At 32.3% G+C, this 15,026-nt stretch overlaps 1 protein-coding gene across 9 annotated transcripts in view; it reads left to right on the top strand.

Annotated features, from left to right (window-relative positions):
• The window catches only part of MEF2A (myocyte enhancer factor 2A), a 243,666-nt gene that overhangs the window by 101,454 nt on the left and 127,186 nt on the right, over positions 1-15,026 (top strand). For all 9 annotated transcript variants that reach the window (XM_051981008.1, XM_051981021.1, XM_051981011.1 and 6 more), the window contains one exon: positions 12,562-12,761. In XM_051981008.1, coding sequence (XP_051836968.1) covers positions 12,708-12,761 — 54 coding nt within the window. In that variant the 5' untranslated portion in view covers positions 12,562-12,707. The remainder of the gene's footprint in view (positions 1-12,561; positions 12,762-15,026) is intronic.

The raw sequence follows: 15,026 nt of genomic DNA, 5'->3' as shown, positions 1-15,026 counted from the left end.
TACGTTGGGCTACTGCAGCTCCCAAAGCCAAAGTTCAAAACTGCACAAAAAACTTGAAATAACGCCCTTATACTCCAGGAGCTCAACTTTAAAAGTCATGAAATAGGTAAAAAGAAAGAAAGAGAAAATGAGCAAAAAAGGAAAAGAACCTTGATCATAGAAAGCTGTGATGGTGACACAGAGGATCAAAAAACACCAATTTAGGAGACAAAATGCATATGTGTAAAACATTAAAGGGGATATGTATTAGTGTCAAGCCCAAAGAACCTTCTTAGAAGAGCTTATAAAAGAAAGAGAGCTCAAAATTCAAATAAGAGGTAGAAGAAAAATTGGAAAAAAGCAATGAGGGGAATGCAAGAAATATACAACAGCTTTGGAAAAACAACAAAAATTGATCGAAGAATACAATTCATTAAAAAGTACAATTGGCCAAATACAAATACAAATCCACTGAAGAAAACAAATGGGAAAGGAAGTACAAAAGCTAACTGAAGAAAATTATATGTCAAAAACTAAAATTGGGCAAATGGAAGATAGTGAATATGAAACATCAAGATTCAGTTAAAGTAAAAAGAATGAAAAAAATAGAACAAAATGTAGAATACTTCACTGGAAAAGCAATCACTCTAGAAAATAGATTGAGGAGAGATAATTTAAGAAAATTAGACTGGTAAAAGCCATGTTCAAAAAAAAGAATCTGGCCAGCATCTTCCAAGAAATCATCAAGGAAAACTATCCTGATATTCTAAAACCAGAGTGCAAAATAGTCATTGAAAGAATCCCTTGATTACCTCCTGAAAGAGCTCCCACAAGGAAAAACTCCCAAGAAATATTGTAGCTAAATTTCAGAATTATAAAGTCAAGGAGAAAATACTACAGGCTACCAGAAAGAAATAATTCAAGTATTGAGGAGCCAAAGTCAGTATTACTCAGGATTTAGCAACTTCTACATTAAAGAATTGGTAGACCTAAAATATGATACTCTGGAAGGCTTGGATTACAGCCAAGCATCAACTACCTAACTATATTGAGTATAATCTTCCTGGGGAAGAGATGGACATTTAATGAAATAGGGAACTTTCAAATATTTTTGATGAAAAAAAAACAGAACTAAACATAAAATTCAACCTTTAAATTATAAGACTCAAAAAAAGAATAAAAAGGTAAACAGGAAAGGGGGAAAATGTTATTTAAAGGTTAGACTGTTTACATTTCTACATGGGAGCATAATATTTCTAATTCTTGGAATTTGTGTCTTTATCCCGCCATTTGGAAGTGGTATACATAAAGAAGTATGGATATAAGTTGACTTTGATGTGATGATATTTTAAAAAGACTTTAAGGGTTGGGAAAAGAATTGTATTAGGAGAAAAGAAAAGGGGAAGTAAAATCGGGTTGGGTAAATCCCCATAAAGAGGAACACAAGATCTATTACAGTATAGGGAAAGAAGGGAGGGGGAATGAGCATTGTGTGAAGCTTAATCTCATCAGTTTTGTCTCAAGATGGAATAACATACACACTCTTCTTACTCTATAGAGAAGTGGGAGGAGAAAAGGGAAAGAAAAGGGTGGAGTGAATAGAAGGAAGGGCATAGAGAGAGAGGGTGTGGTCAGAAGTTTAATTGGCCTACTGAATTATACTGTATATATAATTGTCTCATCTCAAGTCTCACTTTTTGCTAGAAGCCTTTTCTGATGGCCCTTAATGCTAATATTTTCATCTATATAATCAGCAAGCATCATATGTAATGGTTATGGATAAACTGGAACCATTCCCAATAAGATCAGGAGTGGAACAACTTTGCCCACTATCACCATTGTTACTCAATATTGTACTAGAAATGCTAGCTTTGGCAATAAGAGAAGAAAAAGAGATTAAAAAATTAGAGTTGGTAATGAGGAAAATAAATTATCACTCTTTGCAGATGATATGATGGCATAATTAAGAGAACCCCAGAGAATCAACTAAAAATCTATTAGAAATAATCCACAACTTTAGCAGAGTTGCAAGATACAAAATAAATTTACATAAATCATCAGCATTTTTATACATCATTAACAAAATCCAACAACAAGAGATACAAAGAGAAATTCCATTTAAAATAACTGTCGACAGGATAAAATATTTGGGAATTTATCTGCCAAGGGAAAGTCAGGAACTACCGTATATACCCGAGTATAAAACATGTATAAATATCCCTTTGAATGCTCCCCTGCTGTGTAGTATACAGCGCTAGTGCTGACTGTGATACTACAGGGCCGGCCGTTGCTATGGTGATGCAGCTGTTCCTGTAGTATCACAGTCGGTAACCGAACTGTATACTAATGCTGGCAACCACTCTACATATGTATACCGGCACCCGCTCTCCTCCTCTGCAGGCACTGGTGTGCTACCTAAACATACTGATATAATAAGTTTTCCCAGATTTTTGGGTTAAAATTAGGGGCCTCGGCTTATATTAGGGTCAGCTTATACTCGAGTATATACGGTATGTGAGCAAACTACAAAACACTTTCCACACAAATAGATCTAAACAATTGCAAAAATATCAAGTGCCCTTGGCTAGGTCAAGCGAATATAATAAAGATGACAATACTATCTAAACTAATCTATTTAGTGTTATACCAATCAAACTCCCAAGAAACTACTGACCTAGAAAAAAATAACAAAATTCATTTGAAACAATAAAAGGTCAAGAATTCCAAGGGAACTAATTGAAAAAAAGAAATCAAATGAAGGTAGCTTAGCTGTATCAGATCTAACACTAAAGCAGTGGTCATCAAAACTGTTTTGTATTGGTTAAGAAATAGACTAGTTGATCAGTGGAATAGGTTGGGTTCACAGGACAAAATAGTCAATAGCTATAGCAATCTAGTGTTTGCCAAACTCAAAGACCTCAGCTTTTGGGATAAGAATTCACTACTTGGCAAAAACTGCTGGGAAAATTGGAAACTAATATGGCAGAAACTAGTCATTGACCCACACTTAACATCATATACCAAGATAAAGTCAAAATGAGTTCATGATCTAAACATAAAGAATGAGATTATAAATAGATTAGAAGAGCATAGAATATTTTACCTCTCAGACCTGTGGAGGAGGAAGGAATTTGTGACCAAAGAAGAACTAGAGATCATTATTGATCACAAAATAGATAATTTTGATTATATTAAGTTAAAAAGTTTTTGTACAAACAAAATTAATGCAGAATGCAGAAACAAAATTTCTAATTCTAAAGATTAGAAAGAAAGCAATAACTGGGAAAACATTTTTACATTCAAAGGTTCTGGATAAAGGCCTCATTTCCAAAATACATAGAGAATTGACTCAAATTTATAAGAAATCAAGCCATTCTCCAACTGATAAATGGTCAAAAGATATGAACAATTTTCAGATGAAGAAATTGAAACTATTTCTAGCCACATGAAAAGATGCTCCAAGTCATTATTAATCAGAGAAATGCAAATTAAGACAACTCTGAGATACCACTATACACTTGTCATATTGGTTAAGATGACAGGAAAAGATAATGATGAATGTTGGAGGAGACGCAGGAAATCTGGGACACTGATACGTTGTTGGTGGAACTGTGAACAGATCCAACTATTCTGGAGAGAAATTTGGAACTATCCTCAAAAAGTTATCAAGCTGTGCATACTCTTTGACTCAGCAGTGTTACTACTGGGATTATATCCCAAAGAGATCTTAAAGGAGGGAAAGGGACCCACATGTGCAAAAATGTTTGTGGCAACCCTTTTTTTAGTGGCTAGAATCTAGAAACTAAATGGATGCCCATCAATTGGAGAGTGGCTGAATAAATTTTGGTATATGAATGTTATGGAATATTATTGTTCTGTAAGAAATGACCCAACAGGATAATTCAGAGAAGCCTAGAGAGACTTATATGAACTGATGCTGAATGAAATAAGCAGAACCAGGAGATCATTATACACAGCAACAAGAAGATTATATGATGATCAATTCTGATGGACATGACTCTCTTCAACAATGAAATGATTCAAACCAATTCCAGTTGTTCAGTAATAAGAGGGTCATCTACACCCAGAGAGAGAACCGTGGGAACAGAGTGTGGAACACAACATAACATTTTCACTTTCTGTTATTGTTTGCTTGCATTTTTGTTTTCTTTCTCAGGTTTTTTTCTTTCTTTTTAGATCTGATTTTTCTTGTGCAGCAAGATAATTGCATAAATGTGTGTGTGTGTGTGTGTGTGTGTGTAGGATTTAACATACTTTAACATATTTAACATGTATTGGACTTCCTGCCATCTAGAGGGGGGGAGGAAGGAGAGGAAATTTTGGAACAAAAGATTTTGTAAGGGTCAGTGTTGAAAATTACCCATACAGCTGGGAAAATATTTTTACAGTCAAAGGTTCTGATAAAGGCCTCATTTCTAAAATATATAGAGAATTGACTCTAATTTATAAGAAATCAAGCCATTCTCCAATTGATAAATGGTCAAAGGATATAAACAGACAATTCTCAGATGAAGAAATTGAAATTATTCTAGCCATATGAAAAGATGCTCTAAGTCATTATTAATCAGAGAAATGCAAATTAAGACAACTCTGAGATACTACTACACACCTGTCAGATTGGCTAGAATGATAGGAAAAGATAATGCGGAATGTTGGAGGGGAAAACTGGGACACTGATACATTGTTGGTGGAATTGTGAATACATCCAGCTATTCTGAAGAACTTTTTGCAACTATGCTCAAAAAGTTATCAAACTGTGCATACTCTTTGATTCAGCAGTGTTACTACTGGGCTTATATCTTAAAGAGATTTTAAAGAAGGGAAAGAGACTTGTATGTACAGAAATGTGGCAGCTCTCTTTGTAGTGTCCAGAAACTGGAAACTGAGTGGATGCCCATCAGGTGGACAATAGTTAAGTAAATTGTGGTATAGGAATATTATGGAATATTATTGTTCTGTAAGAAATGACCAGCAGGATGATTTAAGAAAGGCCTGGAGAGACTTAGATGAACTGATGCTGAGTGAAATGAATAGGACCAGGAGATCATTATATACTTCAACAACAATATTATATGAGGATCAATTCTGATCGACATGGTTCTCTTCAACAATGAGATGAACCAAATCAGTTCCAGGGGAGTAATGAACTGAACCAGCTACACCCAGTGAAAGAACTCTGGGAGATGACTATGAACCACTACATAGAATTCCCAATCCCTCTATTTTTGTCCATCTGCATTTTTGATTTCCTTCACAGGCTAATTGTACACTATTTCAAAGTCCGATTCTTTTTGTACAGCAAAATAACTGTATGGACATGTATATGTATATTGTATTTAACTTATACTTTAACATATTTAACATATATTGGTCAACCTGCCATCTAGGGGAGGGGGTGGGGGGGGGAAGGAAGGGAAAAGTTGGAACAAAAAGTTTTGCAGTTGTCAATGCTAAAAAATTACCCATGCATATAGCTTGTAAATAAAAAGGTATAATAAAAATACTAATGCCTGCACTATAAGGCATTGTATGCCTATATTTCCAGTTTTTCCTTTCTTCATATTATTTGTACATAATTATTTTTTGTCTTCTCCATTAGATTGTGAGCTCTTTGAAAGCAATTGTCTTTTTTTGCCTTTCATATTATTCTTAATGCTTAGCATAGTGCTTGGCACATAAGTTTGTAATAAATGTTTGTTGACTTAAGTTGTAATAAGATTTTATAAGTAAATAATATACATGTGTCCCACCAAAGCCAGATCACTTTATTCTCCTTGAGTTCTTTGAATAATTCCCAGTGTCTTTTGTACCACTTAAATTGCTTATCATCACTTTTATAAAGTTTTCTTTATTGTCTTGTTATGTATTCTCTAACAAGGGATATCTGATGGCCACTCTGGTCTTTTTATTCTTTCAAGAATGTTATGTTTATTTCTGCCTCTGTGCTTTGGCTCATTTTATTTCTTCTGCTTATGCCATTGTCCCTTCTCAGATTATGCTATCTGTCCTTTGAAAACTTTCCAGTTCAAATCTTGTTTCTTCCATGACATCATTCCCAACTAATTTAACCCTTATGAACTCAGAACATTAGAGCTGGAAGGAAACTTGGACATTCCCTAAATCAATTTTTTCTTTCAGAAAACTTCCCTTGTACTAATTTGCATTTTATCAACATATATTTTTATCTCATTTTTTATTTTATATTTTTTCCTTCCCAAATTAGATTGTAAACTTGGAGAAATAAAAGTAAATTTTCTTTTGGAAAGATGGGAGACGTAAATGCTAGGAGATAATTCAGTAAAGATGATGTGGAACTGATTGAATACCTAGACTTTAAGTATTCAATGATTTGGTGTCATCAGTAAAGATTTTTAGTGAAGTTGCTCAGAGATCTGTACTTAGCCCTATAGTTATTTTTTTTATCAGTTATTTATAAGGAAAAATTGATAGTTAAGCAAATATGCATAGGACAAAGCTGGGAGGTATCAGTGACATGCTGCTTGACAGAAGCAAAATGCAAATAGACTTTATTTAATAGGTTAGAAAACTGAGCTAAATCTAATAACAAATATAAAAGGAATATTTGCAGTTAATACACAAGTTTAAAAAATTGGGTTTCAAATATAAGATGGGGGATGCACAGTTAGATAATATGTCTAAAAGAGATCTTGGTGTTTTAATGTGTTGGGAACTCATTATGAAACAGTAGTATTACTTACATGGAAGGCATAATGATAACTAATGTGATGTTGGGCTGTATTTTAGAAACATGCTTGTCAGAGATTGGGATCACATGTGAAATATTGTGCTTGTTTCTTGGCACTAAATTTTAGGAAGAATTTTGAATAGAGAATAGAAATTTTAAGGAGGACAGTCACAGTTGTGAGAAGGGTTTTGAATTCCAGCCACATGAGGATCTGTTGAGGATTTGGGCTTGTTTAGCTTAGAGAAGGAAAGAATTGGGGTACACAATAACTGCCTTTAATTATTTGGAGGATTTTTTCATGAAAAAAGAAATAACAACTAAAAATATCCAAGAGGCAAATTTAAGTTTGAAAAAGGAAAATCTTTCTAAAAATTAGAACTGTCTATAAGAACAAGGGACTGCTGAAGGAAATAATGGATTCCTCATTAGAAGTCTTCAGACAAACAGTAGAGAAACTTTTATTGGACATTTTTAGTGGACTCAGTATAGATAATATTTTGTCTCTAAAATTTATAATTCCATATCTTTCTTTTCTTCATTCCATTCTGTGTCATTTAGTTGACCTGGAACAAATAATAATTTTCCATGTTTTCTAACTACTTCTCTATTTGAGATTTATGTGAGTGTTGTCTTTTGAATTATTTTGTGCAATTTACTAAGCAGAATCTTCATTATCTTGGTTTTGAAGTGGTGCATGTTAACTGGTGTTCAATAAAATATATGATATTGAAATCTTATTAGGTCTTCTTTAAATAAGAGACAGTTGTACACAATATGGCTTCACCTTCTTTAAATTCTTATGATGTCTTTAGAAGTTTTATTTTCCTTTAACAATATAGAAGAATAATACTTTCAAAGATCCTTGTGCTAATTTTTTTTACTAGAATTTATTAATCTTTGAGCTATACTTTTTGTCTTGTGTGAGTTTTAATATTAGAAGTTAAAGTGATTTAAAATCTTTATATATCAGGTATTGAACCACTAATTCTTTGTTTGCTTTGATTTAGTATCATACTTGACTCTTTACATATAGTTAGTTGTCAGATGCAGGGAGTTCCAAAAGTCTTAGTGCAGTCTATCCCTTCTTAAAACTAAACCTGCATGAAGACTTTTGGAACTCTTTTATTATTTCTATCTCTATAATATCTCTCCCTATGTTCCTTTTTCTGTACTCACAGTCACAACCCTAGTTCAGGCTCTCATTCCCTTTTCCTAAACTATTGGAATAGTCTCATATTTTACCATCCTGCCTTTGTCAATCAACTGAGTATAGATTTAATCATATCTATACCTCTTCATTCTTAACATTATCCAAGGGTATCTTATTTTTGCATATGAAAAATAACCTTCCCAGTTAGGCATTCATATCTTTTTACAACTAAACCCTTTCTTATCTTTGTAGTCTTCTAGCATTTTATTCTCCTCCTTGGATTCTGAGATTCACTTCTGGTGGTTTGTTCATTTTTCATAATTTTTCCACAACGGTCCATCTCTCATCCTACATCTTTATGCTGCCTTAGTAACTGGAAAGTATTGGATGCCCTCCTTCCATGGTTTTTTGAAAAATTCATCTGAAGCACCTTTTCTTTTTTACATAAAATCCTTCTTGGTTACCGAAGTGCTAGTACATGCCTCAAAACTATACAGCATCCATTTTGTATATGTTAACTATTCTCCACATTGGAATATAAATTCCTGTGGTCATGACTTCTGTCTTCATATCCTCAGAGCTTGCTTAGCATGGTATGTGCTTATTGATGAGTTGAATAATTATGTGATTATATTTCCTTAAATATCCAGTGTGATTTTGAGACTTATGAAAATTATAATTCTTTTTTGTCATTTAAAATTCTTAATAAGGAAGATAACTTTGATTATAAAAAATAAATAATTAAAATTTTGGTGAGATTTTACTTTCTCTTTTTAAACTGCATCAGCATCAGAATGATATGACTATATCTTTAGTATGGGGTAAATAGATTATGAAATATATTCTCTATGAGGTATGATACAGTTTCACTGTTTTCCACATGTGGCTCAAAGATTGTTGTAGTCAGCTCAGGATATTTCAGAGTTAATTTCAGTCTATTAAGTCTCTCTTTTAAGAAAATTTATAAACCTTAATGCTTTTTTAAAGCAGTTTTGTGTGATGGTAATACTTTTGGTTTTGCTAGTTGAGTGATTTTCTAGTTTTAGTATTTGTTACCTCATTCACATTCAGAGGTAATAAGTGCACTAATCTGTTTATTATAATAGATTAAACATTAAGTTTAAAATTTATTGTCTATTTTTTTTACATTGAGATTTGGTATTTGAATGTTTTGAAAAACTTGCATAGGTAATTTTGTAAAAGAGCATCTCTGATTTTTTATAAGTATATAGGTGTTTAAAATTTTTTTTTCCATTCCTTTCTTTGAGCAAATAGAACATTCTTGAGTATATAGATTTACCAAACCGAGAGGGAAAGAGCAATTGTTATAATTAGCTTGTTAGTAGATGTGGGAAAACTTGTAAGTGATTTGTAGGGAGTAAATCTTTGATAATTTTTCAATATTTCATTGGATAAGTGTACTTGTGAATTGAAGCTCTTCTGGGAATATATTAAATTACTTTATAGTAAGGGGATATTGAAAACAGAATACTTTGATAAAAATACTGAAAGTATTCTGTAATTATATCAAAGTTTTATTGCTTAAGAAATATTAATATAATAATTTTGAGAGAATCTCAGCTGACATCTCATATGACATGAAATGTGCAATTTTTTTGATCTACAAAATTGAAATGTATGGTTCATAATGTACATAAGTACTGCAGAAGTATTAAAAACAAATAAAATATAAAAGTACTCCTTTTCTTCTGAAAACATGTATTTATCATTATACTCCAGGGATTATTTTTGCAAATATGTATTTACAATATATTTTTCCTTTTTGATATAAAAAAGTTTAATAAATTAGCTTAATATCTAGTTTGCAGAATGTTTGCAGAAGGGATGGGATGGAATTTTTGCTTCTTTGTCACTTTCGGATTGTATTTGTTTCATGAAATATACCAGAGACCAATTGTTGTTATAATTTTTTACAAGGAAAAATTTCCTAAGAATTAGGATTATTAAACAAAAGAGTGGTAAACTCTGGGGATCCAAAGAAATGCTGAAGTGATTCTTGCCCTTAAGAAGCTCACATTCTAACGAAGGAAAAAGCATGCAAACAGTTATGTATGTACAAGACACACACACACACACAGTGTAAATTGAAGGTAATCTTAGAAGGAAAAAATAAGGTACATGGGGAAAGAGGAGCTTACTTCCTATAAAAGAAGGTGGTTTTTGAGCTGAGTCTTGAAGGAAGCCAGAGAAGGCTAGGATATGGAAATGAGGAGTGACATCATTAAGATATAGGAGCAGGCAGGACAAGTGCATGAAGTCTGGAAATTGAATATCATATGGGAGGAATGTCAAGTTGGCCTGTGTAATTGGATTGTAGGGTTTGTGGATGCAGAGAGTAAAACATAAAAAGTCTAGAAAAGAAGGAAGGGGCCAAGTTGTGAAGCACTCCACATAGCAGGAAAAAAAGCTTTATATTTGATTCTAAAAGTGATTGGGATTCATTGGAGAACTCACTGAATAGTGTGGCATGGTCAAACCATTGTTTTAGGAAAGTCACATTGGCAGTTGAATGCTGGATAGATTGGAATGGGGGAGACACTTGAGGCAGGGAGACTAATTTAGAAGGCTTTTGGACTAGAGATGGTCAAGATGTGATCTAGCATTGCACCTGTTTGGAATGGAGAATGGAATGAAAAGAAAGAAGTTGTGAAGGCAAAAATGACAAAATTTGGCAGTGGATTGGATATGTGAGTTGAGTATGAATAACAGATCAAGAATGACAGCCTGAGTGACTGAATCCATAAATCTAGAAATCTGCATAAAGGTGATCTTTGAATCCATGGTAACTGATGCAATCACCAACAGAATTGTAAAGCGGGGGAAAAAGAAGACTTAAGTTATAGCTCAATTCCTTTGAAAACATTTTCTGCTATATACTTAATGCAAAAAAGGGAGTAAAGTTAAGAAGATATAACTTTATTTTCATCGTATAAGTTTTTAGAGTAATGAATGTACTGCTCTTGCATCATTCATTTCTATGAAATGGAAAAAAGGTATTCTTTCTTCCCCTTGTCCATTTAACAGACAGTATGAACACATCTGATGATTTATTTTTTGTAATAGTTGCTCATTACTTCTCTACAGTGAGGAAGAAGGTATATTTAATTATCTCTTTTTAAAGGACCTTCCTTGATTTTTTGTTTAAATTCAAAGTTTGATTTTCTTTTAGTACTCTTTCTTTATTTGCTGTAAACTTGTGTATTTGTTGTGTTTTTGTTATTTGTTTCATTATTGTGTTTTTTTTTTTTGTTCTGCTTATTTTGTTTTTTATCAACTCATACAAATCAAATCTTTCCATGTTTGAGTTTTTCATATAATTTCCAATGGTACAATAATATTCCCATTCCCATTCAATTCAAATACCATAGTATTTTCATCCATTTCCCCTGTTAATGAGCACTTTATCCTTACCTCCCCCCCTCTTTTTTTTTTTTACTACCATAAAAAGTGGTACCACAAATATATTTTAGTGAATAGTAGATTTTTTGTTTTTATTGATGTTGGTGGTGCTATAAGTCCATTTTTGTGATACGGGAGCCACCTGCCAATGGCTGCTGGCGGTCTAACTCACCTGCAAAAAAGGGAGTAAAGTTAAGAAGATATAACTTTATTTTCATCGTATAAGTTTTTAGAGTAATGTACTGCTCTTGCATCATTCATTTCTACGAAATGGAAAAAAGGTATTCTTTCTTCCCCTTGTCCATTTAACAGACAGTATGAACACATCTGATGATTTATTTTTTGTAATAGTTGCTGTAGAATGCCTGTAGAATGGATCTCTTCATCTCAGAGGATGATGATGATACAAGGAGACTGAGAGGCAGCTGCGTTCTCTGTCCTCTCTCCTCTTCTCTCTTGCATCCCATTTATTTCATTTACAACCCACAAGGAACATCTGTGTTAGTAAAGGCTGCTTTGCAACTCTTTCAAGTGTTATGATACACAGTTGTGGAGACTCTCGGAGAATTGACCTGCCCCTTCACTTAGGCATGGTTCCTTAATAGCCCACTAGTGGAATTGATAGGCTAAAGAATATGGACAACTTAATAAATAATTTACAAATTGGTATCTAGTATGATTGGACCAACTGCTATATTATGTTAGTATATCTGTTTTCCTACAACAATTCTGTCTTAATAAAATCTTGGTAGATCTTCTTTTATTCAATTTTTACTTCTTGTGTATTGACAAAATACAAAATATATATGTTGTTTGTATGTTTAAGTTATATTAAGGTAGAAAATGAAATATAAACAGTGTCAGTAAATATAAACAGTGTCAGTAAAATTTGAGGGAAGAAATAATAATTTTCTTTGGAAACTTAGGTCCAGTGAACACTTAGGATTTGTCATATTTTAAGGATAAACTTATTTTCTATTTCCTTTAAAGGTAGAACAAGAGGGAATGAATTTCTATATTGATAGGAGAGAATTAAGCTTGACAGGAAAAATTTTCCTAGACTACAATCAACTGGGAAGCCAAGAATCTCTGTTTCATAATGTTTACTGTTACATTGTAGTAGTTATTCTATAGGGACAACTTTTGAAGAGCCAGTTGTACTTACTGATAATATATGATTATATATTACATAAAAAGAGTTTTGGAATTCCTAGAGACAGAATTTTATCTCGAAGTATCATCTACTTTGCATAATTTATGTCACAAATTCTATTGTTTCTTTTAGATCTTAAAAAAATAGTTTCAGAAGCAGCCTTTGGACTGGAAGCTGAGACAGGAGAAGCTGTGTACCATGCATTAGGATATTGAAGAGAAATAATTCTAAAATTAAATAGTTATTTGGATTGTAAAGAAGAAAAGGAGAACGCAAAAATGGGGCGGAAGAAAATACAGATTACTCGGATTATGGATGAAAGGAACAGACAGGTAAATAAGAGAGTTGCTTAATTATTTAATTAAAGGCTTATATTATAACATAATTATTATATCTTTTATTGAAATTTTATTTTATCTGTGAATCCCCTGGGATTTTTTTTACCCAGGTGTAAATTTAAAATTTCCCAACTATTATGAATTTTTGAAAATGAGATTGAATGTGTTTTTGTTTAACAATTTAAAAAATTTTCTTATGGTATATTGGATGTTTTTAATTTGAAGGTATAACAGAGCCCAGTTTTATTTTGTTTTTTAAAAGTATTGACATTACTAGGTAAATCCTTGCTCTGCAGCCTCTAATGACTTTGCCCAATGACTGTGTATTTATGTATTTATTTTATATATACGTATATAATATGTATATCTATACATCTTTCCCAATAGAAGGTAAGCTCCCTGAAGGCAATTACTGACCCATTCTCCATTCCTAGAGCATAGTAGATACTTAAAAACACTTTTTAATGATTGATTGGAAGAACTCAGTTTTCAGTGGGAAAATGAGTATATCTTTTTATGCTTGCTCACTTTAAGTATGATGATGTTTGATTTTTGTTCTATTATTATGGAGTGAGATTTTATTACTTGCAAAGCAACACTTTCTAGATATTGTAAGTGTATCTACTTTAAGTACCAAAACCATGAATAATTTGGTTAACTATCTTTATAAAAACATTTACTCTTATCTGTGGGAAAAAAAGATGTTGAAATTAATTTTCCTTTTTTTTTGATTACTGTCACCATTACAAACATTGGTTATTATGTTCTGTATATTCTCAAGGATTATATAAAAATGTATATCTGATTGCCTTTATAAAGTTTTTGGCTTTTTAAAGCCCACTTTTAAATTTCTTATTTTTATATATTTTTTTATTACTGATCGCAATAAAGTATAATTTTTTTTTTTTTTTGCTACAGTTGTTGGTATTCTACCTTTCAATTTTGAGACAGCAATCTGCTATGGGCTGTGAACACATCAAATTAATTAGTATTGTATCTAAATTTAATAGGCCATAGGTAAGGATTTGAGTAAGTCAGATCTTTATTATTAATATCTATGAACTTTATACATTTGTACCTTATAGTCTTCTTTTAGATGTGGGCTTGTGTTTTGGCTTTTTGACATTTAAAAAAAATATTGCAGGTTACAAAATAAAGGACTTCTAAATAAATAAAATGCTTTACTGCATTAAAATTACTGAAAAAGAAATCTCTGTTTCTTGAGTCACAACAGAGCTGGTACAATAGTCAATTTATTTTTTTTAAATAATTGTACTTTGGATCAAGAAGAACAAATTCCAAAATTTTGCAGAAGAGATACAGAAGGTCTTGGTGATGCAGTGGATAGAGTGCCCAGCCTGGACATAGGAAGAACTCCTTTTCTTAAGTTCAAATCCAGCTTCAGATACTTCGCAGTTGTGTGATCCTGGGCAAGTCATTTAATCTTATTTGCCTCAGTTTACTCATTTCTAACATGAGATAGAGAAGGAAATGGCAAACCACTCCAGTATCTTTGCCAAGAAAACCTCAACAGAGATCATGAAGAGTTAGATACAGCAGATATTATTGTTGATTAATAGTTTCTGAGAATTAATATCATCCTATCCTGTATTCTCCTTGATATTAATAATTTCTAAGGATTTAATTGTTATAGAAGACAAAGAAGTAATTTTAGAGATTATAGGTATCTTATTTAAATTCCTTGGGGTTTTTTCCACCAAGTGTAAGTTAAAAACTTCCCAATTATTATGAAATTTTGAAAGTTAGCCTGAATGCGTTAACAATTAAAAGGAGGAGGGGCCTAAGACAAGATGAACCAAGACAGGCAAAAAAGCACAGAAGTCATTCAATAATAATAAAAAAATAATTTTTTGAAGTCTTATAACTTTTAAAGCACTTTTTTTAACACTAGCCCTTTGAGATAGTTTTATGTATTAACTTCATTTACAAAAAAGAAAATAGACACAGTCAAAGCAATCTACTTGCTTATTTATTTTTTTTGGAAGTGGGGGGGGGGGGGCTTGAAATTGAACCTAGGTGCAGAGAAAAGGCAGCATGCCTTAATGAATAATGTACTGGACTTAGAATCTAGAAATCCTGGATTCAAATCTTGCTATCAGATACATAATAATTCTGTGCTCCTAAACAAGTAGTGTAATCTCTCACTTCAAATTATATATATCTATTAAATGAGAGGTATTTACCCTATGGCTTTTAGGGATCCTTTCAAGTTTTAAATTTATGATTCCATTCCACCTC

Source organism: Antechinus flavipes, chromosome 2, assembly GCF_016432865.1.
Source record: "Antechinus flavipes isolate AdamAnt ecotype Samford, QLD, Australia chromosome 2, AdamAnt_v2, whole genome shotgun sequence".
Taxonomy (NCBI): Eukaryota; Metazoa; Chordata; class Mammalia; order Dasyuromorphia; family Dasyuridae; genus Antechinus; species Antechinus flavipes.
This window is presented reverse-complemented; position numbering and strand designations above follow the sequence as displayed.